This window comes from Rhinatrema bivittatum, chromosome 2, assembly GCF_901001135.1.
Source record: "Rhinatrema bivittatum chromosome 2, aRhiBiv1.1, whole genome shotgun sequence".
NCBI lineage: Eukaryota > Metazoa > Chordata > Amphibia > Gymnophiona > Rhinatrematidae > Rhinatrema > Rhinatrema bivittatum.
Genome location: NC_042616.1, coordinates 691,802,022 through 691,820,513, shown reverse-complemented (window position 1 = coordinate 691,820,513; position 18,492 = coordinate 691,802,022). Strand labels below are relative to the sequence as shown.

At 43.4% G+C, this 18,492-nt stretch overlaps 1 protein-coding gene across 1 annotated transcript in view; it reads right to left on the bottom strand.

Moving 5' to 3' along the window:
* The window catches only part of CPNE3 (copine 3), a 156,693-nt gene that overhangs the window by 59,294 nt on the left and 78,907 nt on the right, over positions 1 to 18,492 (bottom strand). Inside the window, exons 7-8 of the mRNA XM_029591614.1 lie at positions 14,857 to 14,946; positions 8,118 to 8,216 (exon numbers count right to left, since the gene is read on the bottom strand). Of these exons, the coding sequence (XP_029447474.1) occupies positions 8,118 to 8,216; positions 14,857 to 14,946 (189 nt within the window). The remainder of the gene's footprint in view (positions 1 to 8,117; positions 8,217 to 14,856; positions 14,947 to 18,492) is intronic.

Genomic DNA, 18,492 nt, shown 5'->3' with positions numbered 1-18,492 from the left:
GTGCAATCTACCCTACTCCTGAGTGAGGAAAGCTGGGGAAGCCCCAAGTCTGATCAGTTCCCTGATGGACATCTCCTGAGGGGGAGTGAGAACCAGATTTGTCTCAGCCAAAAGGGGGCTATAAGGATCATGGTCCCATTGTCTTCTTTGAGCTTCAAGGGGTTTTGCTACTAATGGAATTGGAGAATAAGTATACAGCAGTCCCCTACCACAATTCAGGACAAAAGCATCTGAGGTTAGTTTGCCTTGTGCTCTCATTCTAGAAAAGATGAATGGGACCTTTCTGTTCCAAGGGGACAAAAGCAGATCTACCACTAGTGTGCTCAACTGGCAGAAAATCTGATTCGCTACACTCCACACTTGTGGGGCTCCAAGGACTAATTCAGCATGACCACGAGGACAATCTACATACCGATCAGGTCTGTGGCCCTGAGTACCATATCCTTAGAGATGGACGAGTCCCACAGCTGGATGGCCTGCTGACACAGGAGATATGAGCCCTTACCTCCCTGCTTGTTCACGTAGTACTCCATAATTTGGTTATCTGTTTGGACAAGAACAACTTTGTTGGATAACAAATCTCTGAAAGCCTGGAGCTCTAGGAAATTTATCGATTGAACTTTTCCACTACATCCTTATCTATACCTTCTGAAGGATTTTGTGGATTGGGACTGCCATGACTTCCTTAGGGGGTTCCACAAACTGGAGGATTTCCAGCATTTTACTTCTGATCCCATCCCTCCATCTACAATGTAAAATAGAATGGTCTCAGTCATTTTCCTGACAATATCTGTGAAGGAGAGTTCCTCAGGAGGGGGACTTCTTTCTGGTGGAGAAGAGGTGTTGGAGGGAAGCCCTTATCAATGCTTCCTCTTCAGAGGCATCTATGAAGTCATAGCTGCACCACCAAGAGTATATGGAATCTGGCTCAACCAACTCCCTTGGTGCTTGATCCCCAGCCAAGGTGTCAAAGAATGGTGCACTTGGCTTTTTGACTGGATCCTGAGAAGCTTCAATGGCCTGAGGAAGCTTCCTCCCCTGAGGAGCCAGAAATCAGCAACAGAGAAGCAGTTACTGACCTGATACATCTCCGGGCAGTGGTAGTTTTGGTGCCTTGCCACCAAGCACCCATATGGAATTGAGCGGAGGCTCCAGGATGCCCTGGCACTGAGGCCCTACAGTGCCTTCTTCAAGGTCTGCTGGACCTATCCAACTTCTCCTTGAAGACTTCCGATACCAACACTGATTGGCAGCAGGAGGGGTGACCATGTCTTCCTTGAAACTGAGAAGTAAATCAGTAGTGGACACCCGGGCCAGTAGAAGCTATCCTAAGTCCCTGGTCTATTTAGAGTATGAACTCACCTCATGACAGGACCAATTAGGGGGGTTCCTGGCATTTGCTGGGCCATCCCTGTTCCCAGCATCACGCACTAATGGAGACCAATGCTGATGCTTCTTTTGTTTACCTCAATGCTGTTGCATTCGTGCCTATTCTCACCTCGCTCCACCCTCTCTATCTTATGGCGACTCCCTTCGGGTTTGACGGACAGATGCTGCCGCAGCTTCTTCTCGCCATTTTCTTCCTGGAATCCCCGAGCTGGCCTGACGCCACGGATCCGCCATGTTCCTGATGACGTAAGGGTGCCCGCGCGCACGCTCCAGACTTTGTACTAGCAAGGGCGCAAACCTCAGGGGCGTCCCCCCATAGTGACATCATCTGCTTCCAACATAAAAGGTCTTTGATTGCTAATTCGAATTTAGTTAGCAAGGACAAGGGTAGGAATCCCTTCCTCGCAACTCTCGGGGAATCCTTTCTCCGCTGCTCTGCCTCTACAAACTCACCTAGGGGTACCCGCTCCTCGGGAGCCCCGCTCTCCCTCTTCTTGATTTCAGATTGCTGGACGGGATCCGGTACTCGCTCCTCGAGGGCCTACATTCCCGAATACTCAGAAGACTCCTATTGCCTGGAGGCGATCGCAGACGTGAACACAGTGAGTCCTATTACTGACAGGAACAGATACTCGCTCCACGAGGGCCCATGTTCCTAATCTCTAAGACTCCCTTCAGTCTAAGACGTTATCGCAGGTACAGAGATCATGAGTTACCATTGCAGATTGCAGATAGGAACCGGTACTCGCTCCACGAGGGCCTATGTTCCTAAATCTCTCCTAGCCTCTCTTCTATTCCAGAAGCCATCCCATACACAGTTATTGTGAGTTCTTTTTCAGACTGCCTATAGGAACCAGTACTCGCCTGTGGCTCCTGTTCCTGAATACTGAAGACTCTGTTGCATAAGACGACATTACAGATATCTACAAGTGTGAGTGTAACATCTACCACTGGTTATGTCTAGCATACCCTGTCTACTCACTACCTATAGTCTCTCCTTACAGCTCAGCAGCTCAGAGATCGTAGTTCCAGTATCTGAGGGACTTCAGCCTTGCCGGGCACATCAACTCAGTACTGCCACCTCTGGTGGTTCTACATCTAGTCTAATAAAGAACTATCTGTGTTTGTCTCAATACTCCAGTCTAGCCGGTGGTCCCTCCCAGGATCTCCACTTGAGGGCGCTGTCATCTGCCATCGGCCCAGGGATTCACTATTTCTACTAAGTGTTACTCCTTACACTAATAGAGCAGTATTATCATCTGCCACTCTGTGGGAGCCAACCCACATCAGACCATTACTCCTCTCTCTTTGCGGAAGCTGATCCATATCAGATAGCTAACTCCCCGTGGGGATCATACAGGTTGCTGGCTCATCCTTCTACAGGAACCAAGCATACAGTTGCTACTCCTTCCTTCTGGGGAGCAGAGCACTATCAGATTGCTATCTCCTCCCCTTGGGAGGAGCTGATCGCTACCAGACCGCTCACTCTGCCCTCCTGGTGGGGTGTCTTTTTTGATTGGGAAGAGTCAGGCAAAGGCCTTTCTCTGGGTTCCATATCAGCTGCCAGCATCAAGGGACCAAATAGTTCTCCTAATGCAGCTACGGGGAGCTATGATACCAATATCGATGGATCGGTTTTTCCAATGTCCAAAATCTTTTCCATGAGTTTCAATCAGGACCGGCATCCTTTCTAAGTCATGGTTGTACATTTGCAACACCCTTGGACATCATGAGATGCCCCCATTCACAGGATACATGACAGACATAATCCTTGTGCACCAAGGGCATCACTGGATCCCACTAGACATAATTGGCTGAAATAAAAGGGAGGCAAAGTCAAACTCTATGACAGTGGTAACTCGAAGGCTGGCAGGCACCAATTGTGCCCTGCCACGGATCACAGTACATAGACGAATGAAAAGTTAGAGAAACTACCTAATAACCTTACCTAGGGTATTACAAGGGACAAAATTGTGGGATCTTGGGAGGAATAATCCTGCCAATCTGGCAAACCCTAAAAAAACCAAGAAAAACAGGAGCATGAAGCACCAAAACCACAACTCGAAGGGACTGAATGAACCTTGTGTGAATGTGTGGTATAATGGTATGCGTGGGCATGCCCAAAGAGGCACAGTCAAAGTTCTAAAAACTTTGACATAAGTTTTCCGCGCTCTGCTCCATCAGATTATATCACACCATGTGTGAGGACTGCCATCCTGCTTGTCCTCTGAGAAAATCTTGATCCAAATTAACATTTTGGTGGCCAAGTTTTATGTAAACAAGGGGGCATGGACTCATAGCTGTTGCGTCCGTCGGTGCCAAACGGCTTTGCCCCGTTTGCCTCACCTTGTTCACGGCTCCTCCCGGTCACCTTGGCAAAATGGCTACCGCCGCGTCTACAAGCCGCTTTCTCCGGTGTCCCCGGAATGGCTATGGTGCTGCCTCCTGCCATGCTCCTGGCAAGGACCTACTAGGATGCGCACGTGCCACCCACATCTTTATTCCAGCATTGGCACAAACTTCGGGGTGTTCCCCTCTACTGACGTCACACCATCCGGGTATATAGCCTGTACTAAGTTGCTAGCTCGTTGAGTTAGCAAAGACTGGATCAGACTCTGCCACTCCCGTGCTGCCGCTGGAAGCTCTCTCTCTGCCCTTCGGGGTAATTGCTAACCCGGGTACCCGCTCCTCGGGGGCCCTCTGCTTTATTTCAGGTGCCTTACAGGGATCAGGTACTCACCCCTCTAGGGCCTGCTCTCCCTGCCTCGGTGCCTGTACCATCTACTTCTCCCTGGTGGAATCGCATACCTACAGCAACCATCTAGTGAGTAATCTAACTCTCAGTCTATCTCAAAACGGTACTGCCTTGCTGGGAAACCTTCACCAGAATTTCCCTATACCAACAGGGTGAGAAGGGTCCCCTCTGCCGAGGGTCCTGAGACTGCTACATCTAGACTACCTCACTACTGCCACCTCTGGTGGTATACTTCAAGCTGTATAAATAAAGAACTAACTCTGGGTTTGTGCGTCCTGAGTCTAGCCCAGTACTGTGGCTCCCCACGGGGCTCCTCCATGTGGGCGTGGTCATCTGCCACAGTACCCAAGAATCCACCCAAACTGCTTAACCATAACAATAGCTCTCTGTGAGGAGGCCTTAAGGAGCTGGTCATGGGCCTGCCACCATGATTCATCTAACCAGGTGACTTACTGCCCAGGAGTCCAGAATACACTCACAGATCAGCTCAGCACAGTTCTTTAGCCACACAAATGGTCTCTAGATCAGAAGGTTGCAGTTGACCTGTTCCTCTGCTACAGAATCCCAGAAATTGACCTGTTCACACTGGAGAACAACTAGAAGGCCATTAGGTTTTGTTCCACAAGACTGAGCAACTGTTGATCAGTTCCCAATACTTTTGTGATAAATTGGAGCATTGGTCTGCCCTATACATATCCTCCATTCCACTCATTGCCAGTCCAGAAGATTCTACAGGACAGGACAAGAGTTATCATCATGGCCATGACATGGTCTCATTAGGTGTAGTATCCTTGCCTCTTCCATCTGTACTTCAGCCCCTGATCCAGCTGGGAGTGTTTCCCACTTTCATCATCTAGGATGATGGAATTTTTCATCCTTCATCCTCATAGTGTGGATGTTCAGTGCTCAGTAGTATCCTCCTTGCTCCTTCTCAGGTATATGAAGGACCTTCATATCTTGTCTAGGAAACCCTCCATCAGGAGGTCTTACAGCTTCAAGTGGAAGACAGTCTCTGCATGGAGTGAGATCAGTTATCTGGACCCCTTCTGTTTTGATCCAAGAACCCTGGTCTAATATCATTTTTTCCTCTCATTTTCAGGCCAAATTGGAATTTAAAGATGCATCCCATTGTGTCTTATCATAATTGGGATGATGAAGCACCTATCTTTCTCTACCCCATGGTGTACAAATTCATGAAGGGACTGTGGCACACCTAATCTCTGGTCAGTAAACCACTGGTTCTCTGGGATCCCAATGTAGCTTTGGCTCAAATCATGAAACTCCTTCAGAACCTCCTGATTCAGTGGACCTGAAGTTTCTCACCTAGAAAGTGTTGCTCCTTGTGACTATCACTTAGGCATGCAAAGTGAACTACAAGCATTTCTTTCTTATTTACCATACTTCTGTTCTCTGCAATCATTCAAAATTTCTCCTGAAAGTGGTATCTGCAATCTACATCAATCAAAAAATTGTGCTTCCTATTTTTTTTTTTTTATGAAGCTTATGCACACACAGAGGAATAGGTTCATTACCTCTTGGACTTTAAGCCTTAACATATTACCTAGAGAGGACTCAACCTCACCATTAAGCTTCCTTTGATTCCAACAGATTGGGAAGAACAGTGGCTAAAATAACTCTTACCAATTGACTGGCAGACTTTAGAACAAATTGCTATATTTTAGCTGATTACAGGCTCATCAAGTATGAGCCATACCTCAGTGGCTCATCTGAAGGCCACTTCCATTGATAACATCTGCAAAGCTGCTATTTGGTTGTCCAGTGACACCTTCATATTCCATTAGTATCTGAATAGCCATGTTCTGAAGAGAAAGAACTTTTAGGCAAGCAGTTCTGCATAGCTCATTCACCTAGTAGTCCACTCTTCACTGGGTGGCTCCAGATTGTTACAAGTGAATTGCTCCTGCAAGTAAACCCTTATTGGGACTCCCCACTGGTTATGGCTGATTTAATCCTGTTTGTGGACAGAGAAAGCAAAGTTGCTTAACTGTAACAGGGATTCTCTGCAGACCGCAGGATAAAATCAGAGATATAGGAATTACCCACCTGCCTCCCTGGAGAGTTAACTACTATGCATAAGCTCTGGAAGAAACTCTGAGGGGCTCATGAGGCAGCATCTTATGTGAAAACACCTGCACATGCTCAAAAAGACTTCTGAGTTCCAAGAGCTGTGTCCGTGTTAGTGCCATTGGATGATGTCACCTACTGGTGACGACCAATTTATCTGGCTTTCTGAGAACCTTTATTCAAAGTAAGCATTTTTGGAAATAGGCCAGAAAATGATGTTCACATCACTGTGTACGAGATGTACAAACAAATGAAATAGCAACAGATACCACTGTCATTTTAATATGTTTAATATGAATGTATAACACTGGGGAACAATTTTTAACATAATTCCTGTTGAGTTCGATTTTTCAGCTGTTTTAGACTTAAATAGGCATGCTGATTTCAAAACTGCAGTTAGTTTTCTTCTATCATGTCAAGTTTTTTCTCTACAGCCTATCTTAGGCCTGGATTTATCAAAATACACTAAATATCGCATGCGATAGGAAAAGGGGGCATATTTTATGGTAATAGGCTGTTTATCGCAAAGTGTGCTATCTTAGTGCTTCGCATAGGTATTACCGCAAACTGCAATAACTTTTTCACACTTTGCGGTGTTGTAATTCCTACCTACATTTCCACATAAAACTGGGTCTCATGAAGCAATTTGTTAAAGCTTTGCCAACTGAAGGAGACTTGATTTTTAACATTAACAAGTATCTCATTTTGGCATTTCCTAGCCTGTCATTTGAAAAGATAAAGGCCAGTGTGTTTGACGGTCCACAGATTCGGCAGCTCATTAAAGATGAACAATCGGAACAATGTCAGAACTCCAAAAGAATTGCTTGGTTGTCATTCAAAAACCTTGTCAAGGACTTTCTTGGAAATACATGAGCACAGAATTACACAGAAATTGTCCAGAAACTCTTGGTGAGCTTCAAAATGCTTCGTTGCAACATGAGCATCAAGATGCATTTTCTGCATAGCCATCTTGCTGATATCCCGAAAAACCTTGGTGCAATCAGTGATGAGCAAGGTGAACGATTCCACCAAGATTTGAAGGTTGAACACAGATTGAACACTGCCGAAAAAGCTATAAGCATAAATGTTTACCTTAATATGAATGTTTGGAAGCAGAACTTTACTACTTGTACACAATTTCACTTACAGTAACATTATATAGCCTTTGTATGAATAAAATAACTTAAACAGTATATTCAGGTAATTTTTTCTTTTATTTCCTTTGTATGTACATTTTGTATGATTTTTGGGACAAAGGGAGGGTATCCTGTACTTTAAAAAGTTGTCGTGATAGAGAAAAACTGGGGTCATTTTTTGATTCAGATGTCAAAAGTTAGTCAAAAACAAGTGTCAGATCTAACTCAACAAACATTGTGTTCCCCAGTGTAATCATAAAAACTTCATAAAAAATTATGTATATATAATTTCTATTGTTTGGTAGCTGCAGTTCTGAAACTAACCAAGAGTGAATGGGAACAGAAAGCTTTTGCCAATGTTAATATGCATACCAAATGACATACAGAAAAAATATTGCAGGGATTTGCAAACTAAGGGCTACCAAAGAATACATAGCATTGGTAAGACTCAAACAGTGATGTACCTCTTTAAATTTAGTTGCAAGACACATGTCAGATTTAAAAATCAGATGTGAACTCAAAGTTGATCTTTATTCTAGCCATAAAATTGTACAGAAATTTCCTTAAGTCCACGTTTTTTTCACTGGGGCAACCATTATAGAAGTAAGGTATTATCAACACCTGAAAATGGTATGATGTGCTTTGTCTGCTTAAGAAGCTGTTCCGTTGATTAAAATATCAAGATAATTCTTGAGTCACAAAGTTAAAAGGAACTCACAAAATCTAATATAACTGTGTAAACTGCAACTTACTGGTGAACTGGATGAAGCATCTTTCATTTGAGAAATTCTGGTCTCAAAACTCCCTATTAGATCATGTGATCCATCGTTGTCGTAATCATAACATTCCACCTGAAACAAAGTAAAATTCAGCTTTGCACAAATCAATACAGCAATGTCACAATGAAAAGTTGCAACTCTAAACTGAATAATTTGCTAAAAATACATTTTCTGAACCGGTCCCATGGCTGGACTGAAAAGCATGCAGGAAACTGGTGTTTCAAGATTACCAGGAATCCAGCATGACATGGAGACAATTTGCCTGGATCCCAGCGGTAGGGAGTACCATCATCACTGGTCACGAAGCAGAACTGAGGGGTTCATAGTAACATAGTAGATGGCCAAAAAATACCAGCACAAAACACCACCGTGTGAGACCACCTGCAAGATTCCTCCTCATCCAGAACAGTCTTTTGTGTTTTCTTCCTCTTGGGTAGAAGATGTAGAGAGACACCCAGTGACAGCCTGCTACAAGAATGCATATGGTAATGTCATATCTCCTTAGTGTTAACAAACAAGTCCTTCCTAGCAACATGTATCTTGTTTTTTTCAGGTGTGTTTCTGGACCTCATGTGCCAGAGGAAAAAACAAACCTTCCATCTCTTGTGAGGTATGATCACAGGTCCAGACCAGTTTTCAATTTTTAGTGTTCTCACTCTTAAATAAACTCAATACATATATGAATCATAAAAATTGTTAAATCGAGTAATAAACACTTCTATGTTGTTTCTAACAATTGCTCTGAATGGCGACTGTTTTGGTGACCTGCTTCAAGCCTGCTTTGATGACCTGTTTGTTAATACACAGACTGCCCCCAGCCTGCATTCTGTGAATTGACCACGTCTTCTTTGTAAACATCTCTTCCAGCGGATCCTTGCAGCCAATTCCTAGTAGAAACACAGGCATAAACACAGCTGTGATCTACTGCTACCGTTCCACAAAGGTCTGTAATAAACTAAATAGCCAGTCAAGAGTGGTTGTTCTAGTCTCCTAGGTCCTCTGATAGTCAGGCCCAGTCATGTGAGTGCCGGCATTTCTACCAGGACATCTAGCTATTACAGACTGTGCAGCCTGCCATTCCAGAAACAGTGCTTACCACAGTATTTCTGTCTTTTATGGAGCAGTTGCTAATTTTGCATCTGTTTAAGTCCTCAGGCAAGGATGAAGTGGGAGAAATGTTTTCCAAGGAGACATGACATTACCATAAACATTCTTTTGAGCAGGCTGTCACTGGACATCTATCTACATTATCTGCTCACAACAGGATTCCTTCCTGTTGGCCCTTTACTAATTAAACACCTGTTGCCAATTGAACATGTGCTATCAAAGGACTCTGCCCTTTTTTCATGTACAAGGATCAAACCAACCTGCATCCAGCACATCCTGGCAGCCAGAAACACTAAGGGATAGATTTTATAAATTTGTGCACACGCGTACTTTTGTTCGCGCACCAGGCACAAACAAGAGTACGTGGGATTTCAATAGATACGCGCGTAGCCGCGTGTATCCCTTAAAATCTGGGGTCGGCGTGCGCAAGGCTGCCCAAAATCGGCAGCCTGCACGTGCCGAGTTGCACAGCCTGCCTCCATTCCCTCTTCGGCCGCTCCGAAATCGGAGCGGCCTTGGAGGAAACTTTCCTTTGGCCTCCCCCCACTTTCCCCTCCCTTCCACTCCCTAACCCACCTCCCCGGCCCTATCTACAACCCCCTCTAACCTTTGTTGAACAAGTTACGCTTGCTCGAGGCAGGCATAACATTGCACGCGCCGGGCCGGCTGCCGCGCGCCATGTTACAGTCCGGGGGCTGGTCCGGAGGCCGCGGCCACGCCCCCGGAACACCCCCGGATGATGCGCCGGCCGCATCACGCCTCCTGACACGCCCCCGATGACGCGCCGGCCGCGTCACGCCCCCGACACGCCCCCAATGATGCACCGGTCATGGCACGCCCTCCGACATGTCCCCCCCAGGAAAGCCCCGGGACTTACACGCGTCCCGGGGCTTTGCGCACACCGGAAGCCTATGCAAGATAGGCTCGGCACGTGCAGGGGGGGGGTTTGGGGTAGGTTTTCGGGGATTACGCGTGTAACCCTTTGAAAATCTACCCCTAACTGTGGGATAAAGTCAACATCTCCATATACCTGACTCATGTGCTAATTTTGACACCCTGCTTTGTTTGCATGGTCAAGTGGTTCTTCATAGACCAGGCCCGCAATTTGTTCTTACTTTATTGATAACTTCATTTATTTGTACAGGTGAAAAGTTCAACCCTCAATGTAGCCATATATCTTGGAATTCATTTCCCCAGGAAAGGCTGAATAACTAAGTGCCTGCATCACATTCCCCTAAAGAGCAAACCCTTGACATGTGGTTGTATTTTGACCATATTTCTGATACCTGTGGACTAAACCTTTTACCTAAACAGTCTGCTTGTTGCTTGTTTCTATTTTGTTGTATAAGTCCTGAAAGCTTACATTTGCTACTTGAAACATCTATATGCTAAAAAAAACAAAACAAAACCCAACACGTGATTTTTTTGGCTGAAAAAAAATTCGTTTTTATTTCTAAAACTATTACAATTTCAAGAACACATTTTTGGCCTGCTCCTTTGGATTCTAGCTCAATAGAAACCAGGCCCTACTGGGGCTACAGCACCCTAAAACTTCATGAGGCATCATTTTGAGGCTTATCTATGATTTTAACCCCCTCCTATCTAGCACAGCCACCATAAGGACTATCCCCTGAAACGTATATACTGGGGCTGAATTCTCCTCTCCAACAGAGAAAATAAAGCACTAGTAATTACACAAAACTTATTTATTTTGCCTGGCTTTTAGCCCACAGTGACTGGGAGAAGAGATTCCATAGCTGAAAATAAGCCAAAAGAAAAGTTTTTATCTCATTAACAGTATACTGTTTTGTGTCTCTTGTGAAGTTCTCCACTATGGCAGCACAGTAGAAGAGGCAGCCAGGATCCTTGGAAGTATTTTGGGTTGTTGTTGTTGGGACACCACTCTCCACCAAGGGCTGTATCATCATCATCTCAGAGTACAGAAAACCAGGCTCAGGAATTCACAGCACCATCCCGGAGCCATCAAGCTGGCCCCAAGAACACATTTTACAAACAATTTCCACATGCACATGCAAGGCATGGTAGCAGTCACCACACAAGCACAAGAATAGCATTAAGAATTACTGACAAGAGGTTTGGCATGATGGGAAAATGTAAAAGTGCCACCAATAATCAATTTAACCATGATTTGCATTTTTTTAAGCAGAGGATGAAAGCATGCAACCATTCTCAAATGTGGGATGTCCACATGTGTTGTTTATGTAAGATTTCTGTTGCAAGTCACTGCAATACAACACACAATTTATAACCAACACGTGGCATGATATGGACAGAATGGCTTGTGCATCAGTACCAAATGCACAAAATGAGACACTTAAAAGACAAGTGCTCACCAGAGAAAGCTGTGACCATCATTCTACTTACAGTCCTATATGAGAGCCCAATGTGTAGGTCACTGTGTACACAAAATAAGTATAGTGTTGCTCAATCTGTTTACAAAACTGCAAATATTCTCAGCCCAAACATCCAATGTCATTTAGGAAATATGGATTTAGGAATGAGTTCCTTTCTGAAGATTTTATAAAGTGACAGGAGCTTGCTGAGAATAAAACAAGCCTAGTCAAAAGCCTTTCATGGATAAGAAAATTCAACACTTCAATGTGAAAATCTTGCTGCAGTGAACCTGTATTCAGACAGCAGTCATCGCTCTATAGTTCTTTCCTTTATTATTTTTTCTCTAAAAGCGTTAGGTGAACATAGAAAACCAACCTCTTTTCTTTGCACATTTTCCAAAGGATAGGAAAGTTTGCAGCTTTAGATCAGTCAGTTTTGGTCTTACATGGAATTTGTTTCTTTAGTATGTGCAATAATCTACATTTCAGATAGTGCCCACATTTAAACCCCTATCAGGTTTAATACGCTGAGCAAAAATATTTTAAGCCCAGTCTCATCAACAACAGTGGCAGCCATCTTTCTTTAGGCAAGACATTTACTCTGATGAAAAATGTTAACTTTTTCTGCCCATCTTCTGATAAAATCCCACTTCTCTAAGGTATTTCATATTAAAATTCAAAACACTGCTCACTCTCTTTTCCAAAATTTATTTAAGTGATTTCAAAGACTGCTGTATAAGAGTCATATAGCATGCCTCATAGTCATGTAGGCCTTCAACTGTTTAATCATGTTATTTGATTTAGGCTCCCTGCGCCACCCAATATTTATGAGCAAATGTTGTCTTTAGTGAATGTGCCCCTCAGGTATTTTCTCTTCACTCAGGGGTAGATTTTAAAATGTGCGCGCGGGCGTTTATGTGCACGCGCTACCTGGCGTGCACACATGTACGCCCGGTTTTATAGCATGCGTGCACGTTATAAAATCTGGGGTCGGCGCACGCAAGGGGGTGCACAATTGTGCACCTTCCGCGCGCTGAGCCTGCTCCGAGCCGCACTGCCTTCCCCCGTTCCCTCCTAGGCCGCTCCGAAATCGGAGCAGCCTCGGAAGGAACTTCCCTACCCCCCCACCCGACCTTCCCCTACCTCCCCCACCCTTTCCCCCCTACCTTTTTCGTCTTCTTTTGTTTGTTACAAAACTTACTTCAGCGCAATCCCCGGCACAGCAGCTGTGCGGAGGTTTCTGGCCATGCCCTCGCCCCGGACCGCCCCCTCCCTGCCCCGGGAATTACATGCGTCCCGGGGCTTTACGTGCGTCGCCGGGCCTTTTGAAAATAGCAGGAAGAAGAGAGAATGACAGTGCCTTTGACTCCAGCTGTCCTGCCACGTTCCGCCCAGGCTATCAGCATTTTAAGCCCGGGCGGAGGACCTATTTCGCTTGGGTAGTGGGAGCAGCGGGGTCAGCGGGGGACCGGGAAGTGTGGCGACACATCAGTTGAGAACCACTGTTCTAGAGCACTCCATCTCAAGAAGGTTTGCTTCCCGTGCCTGATCTGTAACTTTGAAGTATTTTTAAATCCCTATCATATCTATGCTGTCTCTCTTCTCCTCCAGGATAAGCATGTTCATGACTTTAAGTCTCATCTCATATGATTTTTAGTGTTGATGCTGAACCATTTTAGTTTTCTTTCTCTGGTTTTCCTCCTGCTTGTCTATATGCTTTTGGAGGTACCATATATTCTAGGCAAGGTTTCACCAACAATCTGTATAGACCATTCTCACCACTTTTCTTCTCCTGGTTATCTCTCTCCCTGTGTGCCTTAGCATTCCTGTGGTTCTGCTAATTGCCTTATCAAACTATTAAGCTATCTTGAAATCATTAGACACCATCTCCTCTAGGATTCTCATCCCAACCCCCATCATGTACTGCTCTCTGGGATTCTGCAACCCAAATGCATTAAACACACTGTTCTGCACATTTTTTATTTTTTACACTGAATGTTAACTGCCAAGCACTCAACCACTTCTGGAGCCTTCTCAGATTACTTCTCAGATTCAGATAACTTTATTGGCATGATCATGATCATTTTACATGTGCTGCCAAAGCAATACATAGAATGATTAAAATAGAAAGGGGAAGGAAAAATTACAAAATAATTAAAGTAAAATTAAAAGTTACAAAAGTACAAGGACAACAAGGACAAGTCTTAGGGTTTGACACCGATCCATAATCTCCTTGGTCAGATTCAGGTAGGATATGCACTTTATCCATTGACTATAAAGACTGGCTGTAATAATGTTACAATTGTCTGTTTTATATCTTATGTTTGGATATATGTAATTTGTTGTTTGGGGTTGTTTTTTACGTTGTATTTAACTGAATTTTATGTATGCATTGTTATCTGCTTAGAAATAAATAAAATACTACAAATTTTACTGCTACAGCTGCTGTTTCTCTTGTTTCACCCCTGTATCATACAGTTTTCCTCGCTCTTCTTTGATGGAAAGTCTTTGATTTTACCTCTGTCAGCTTTGGAAAATGCGCATCTTTGCATCTTTGTATTTTGCACATCAAAGGATGAAATGCATTGCATTCAGGAATAGTACCGTTATTGTTTTGGAATGCCCTTTGGTATCAGTGAGGTATTTTGCGACTTTGTCTGGGCTGATGAGCAGAAAAGTCCTAGAGAAGGACCTTGGAAGGTCATGGAGCAAGCCCTTAGCCATGATCATCCCTGTTAGCTCCTGTGCCAAGGACTAGATGAGAAGCAGTCACTGCTGTCCAAGACACTGTCTGATGTGCTGCATCACAGGGGAAGCAGATAGCACTACAGAGGACAAATACCTAGAAATTGCAGTACTGCCCCAGGTTCTAGAAGGGCTTAAGTAGTTTTCTTTTGGGCTGGGAGTACAAAAGTTGGAGGTGACTAACAGTTTAAAATTTTTCCCTGAACTTTTAAGTCCTTATTTTGAAGAGAGTATTCTTCATTTTGTGCCTATAGGGAAAGTCTGTTGTGAACAAAGTCTTTATGTTTCTAGCACTAAGACAGTGAATGAAGCACTGCAACTCAGACTCAGACTCAGACTGACCACTCCTGTAGGCCCCAAGACCATCTGGTTGAAAATGTTTGCTGTCACCAGACAGCTAAAACTATATAACATCAGAGCTCAGAGTGGAGCAGCAGAGCAGATAAGTGCTACACTTCTAGGTAGTTATATACCCAACACATATATTTGCATCATTCAGTCTTTACCTTGATGGTTTTCTCCAAATCACCATTACACAGAGAATGAAGAGGTATCTTGAAGGGCCTCCAGACTGGGTTTAAGTTGTTTTTGATAACCTACAAAAAACCCCCAGATAAAACTGAATAATACGTTCAGTACACATCACCTGGCAGAGCACAGTAAAACCAGACTTGACACTGGCTATTCTACAGGATTTTTAGATAACAGTGAGTAATAAAACGTGTAAATAAATAAATAAATAAATAAATAAATAAATTGCTGTTTTCCTGCATAACCAAATGCTTTCAGCATTGACCTTACCCATTTTCCAGACATGTTGAGGGCAATTTTCAAAGAGATTGTTTGCACATAAAAAGAGATTTCCCTCCTTAAAACTGGTTTTCTGAAAATTGCCTTGCCTCAATGTGGCTAAAAGTCTGCACATGGTTTCACACTGAGGAGGCATTCCTGGGGAGGGGGGCACCATTTAAATTGAGGAGAGGAAAGTACACGTGTAGATTACATTTTCAAGTCTTCAAGTACACTTTTCCATTTTAAAAATTCCTACAGAAAAAGCAGGTACAAATATCCATGAAAACCTTGTATTCAGAGCAAATCTCAAAGTGGAGCATAGTTTCTCTTTGAAAATTGGATAAAAGTCCCCAGGTAAGTACCATCGGTAGACTATGTCACAATGGAGACATTTTGAAAATTGACCCCATAGTGAAAAAATATATATATAATGGGACAAATCCTTTGCAAAACAATGTCAAGGTATTATGTGACCACCTGGCAAAAAAGAACATCCCCTTGACCTGTAAAAATCAGGAGAATAAAATGAAGGAGGAAGCTGTGTGAGGGAGTAAATAAGAAACTCTATCAGAACACCTTAAGGGACCGGCCACAGTTATCTGGTCTGGTCCGTCTTAAGCCCCAACACAGCAAAGGATTCTGAGCCCATGAAAGATCCCTTCAGACTAGCGTAAGTAGGCAGGGTCCAGAAGGGTGAAGGAGACCCCAGGAAACATGCAGGAAGCCGACATACAAACAGACTAAGTATGTGTGATACTTTTGGAGCTGAATTTAAGAACTACTGAAAGTAGCCTTTGTACTGTGTTTTTGTGTGGTTCTGTAAATAAAAAATGTGTGTGCGAAACAGCCAGAGAGTCTAATTTTTGAAGTGAATACATTAGCAATAAGTGCCGGTAGCTGTCAGAGCAATCATTACTTAGTATTCAGCAGAACAGGAGCAGTTAATAGTCTCTCCTGGTGCTGTTCTACGTCTGTGGCAGTTTTGAAGGGGTCAAAGGTAGGGATTTTTGACAAAAAATCTGCTGTTGTAAAAATGTAAGCTTGTGCAATAGTTCTGAAATCTATTGGGTCAAGGATATATTTTAATTGTCTAAGACGTCAAAATTTAAAATATCCTGATCATAGGACCTGCTGTAGCTGAGGTTTAAAAGTGTGATTCGCATCAAATATTACTCCCAAGTTACACATGGGTGCGGATTTTAAAAGGGTTACGCGCACATATTAAGCGCGTAACCTCGAAAACCCGCTCCTGCGCGCGCCAAGCTTATTTTGCATAGGCCCGGAGACGCGCACAAGCCCCAGGACACGTGTAAGCTCCTGGACTTGGAAAAATGGGCGGGGCGGTCCGGGGGCATGGCCAGAGGCCTCTCCACTGCTGCTGGACCCGGGGATTGCGCGCCAGCACTTGGCGGGCGCACGCAACCTACGCCTAAATAAAAAAATAAAGGTAGGGGGGGATTTAGGTAGGGCTGGGGGAAGGTTAGATAGGGGAAGGGAGGGGAAGGTGGGGGGGGGGGGGGGGCGGAAGGAAAGTTCCCTCCAAGGCCGCTCCGCTGTTCACTGGACACTGTATCTGCTATTGATTTTATTACAGACCCTCTCCCAGATAGGCTAGCTACGTTAAGCTTTTTCCTTAGCTCTCCTCAAGAAGCTGTAGTTGTGCTGTCTCCTTGAAGATCAAAGCAGACTGAATACTTGGATTGACCCCTGCAATGCACTGTGACTCACCCACCCAGAGCTGAAGAGCCTCCTCCCCCCTTTTTTTTTTTTTTTTAGTTTTTTTTTGCTTAAACAAACCCACAACAGTTTAATACAGCAATATCAATATTTATTTATTTATTTAACATTTTTATATACCGGGATTCATGTAAGACATTACATATCATCTCGGTTAACATTATAACAAAAAAAAAACAATGCATGTAAGAATGCGATTACATAGAGCAGGGCGTAGAACTTGGATAAGATAAAATGGGGGCAACAAAAAAATAACAAATTGAATAAAATGATTGAGCCAAGTCTCAATATCTAGGACAATATAAATAATATAAGTCTAGCACTACACCAAACACAGACAAATATATACTTTTCAGCAGATTGGTTGCTAATTGAATAGAGGGTTCAAATTAAAATCTTACTGAGTTCAGAAGCACCAGTATGTATTAGTTTACTATTAAACATTTACCATCTGTCAAGGAGTGAAGAGGTAGCTTAGCAGTTAGAGCAGCATGCTACAAACCAAGGAAACCATGACTCAAATCCCACTGCCACTCCTTGTGATCTTTTTCATGTCACTTTACCCTCCACTGCCTCAGGTAGAAACTTACATTGTAAACCCTTTAGGGATAGATAAATAAATACAGTACTTGAATGCAGTGGCGTAGCCAGAATTGATTTTTTGGGTGGGCACAAGGTTAACATAGGTGGGCACAAGGCATGCAGGTCTACTAGTTGTTTTCTTACTGATAAATAATGCCATATACTGCACCCTAGAATGGCTTTCTAAGTAGTTTGCAACAGCCATTATGTGTCATGTATGAAACTTTAAAATAATTTACTTCAATTATTTCAAGTATAGAAAACAATCAAATCCAATCATATAATAAAACAAAAATTAATGTATTCTTTCATGAACCATCTTTGCAGAAACCCAGAAATCTTCATAAATACAATAAAATATAATTAATCATCAACAGGCTGGACTACTACTACAGAGAAACTATATGCTAGAAATACTCATTTCTGTCACAAACAGGCAAAACTGAGACCGACCCTTACCTAATATAGAAATAAGAGACTATAAATTAGAAACAGAAACATGTAGATAAAGCCAAAATAGAAAGCCTGAGAAACTAAAATGTCTGAACAGTGGAATACTTAAGAAAGAGCAAAATACAAAAATATAAGAATGCACATTCCCAAAGATGACATATTTAAATTGCTAACATCTCTCTCTCTCTCTCTCTATATATATATATTTTTTACCTTTGTTGTCTGATCTTTGTATTTTTCTAATCAGTTGGTCCTGGTCTCTCTTTCCCATTTTTTCCCTTGTCGCTCATTTCCTAATTCCTCTTCAGTGTCTTTTCTACTACTGTCTTCTTCCCTTCCACACACACACACACAAACACACACACACACACACACACGCTTTCTCTCACAGACTCCCTCACACACTCAAGCTCTCACTCTCATATGCTCTCTCCCCCCCCCCCCAGCTCACATTCTCTGCAGACACACATACAAGCTCTCACTTTCTCACCCCTCCCCAGGCTTATATTCTTATGCACACACAGATGCACATCCAGGCACCCATTCTCATCCACACACACAAACCCATTCTCCCATTC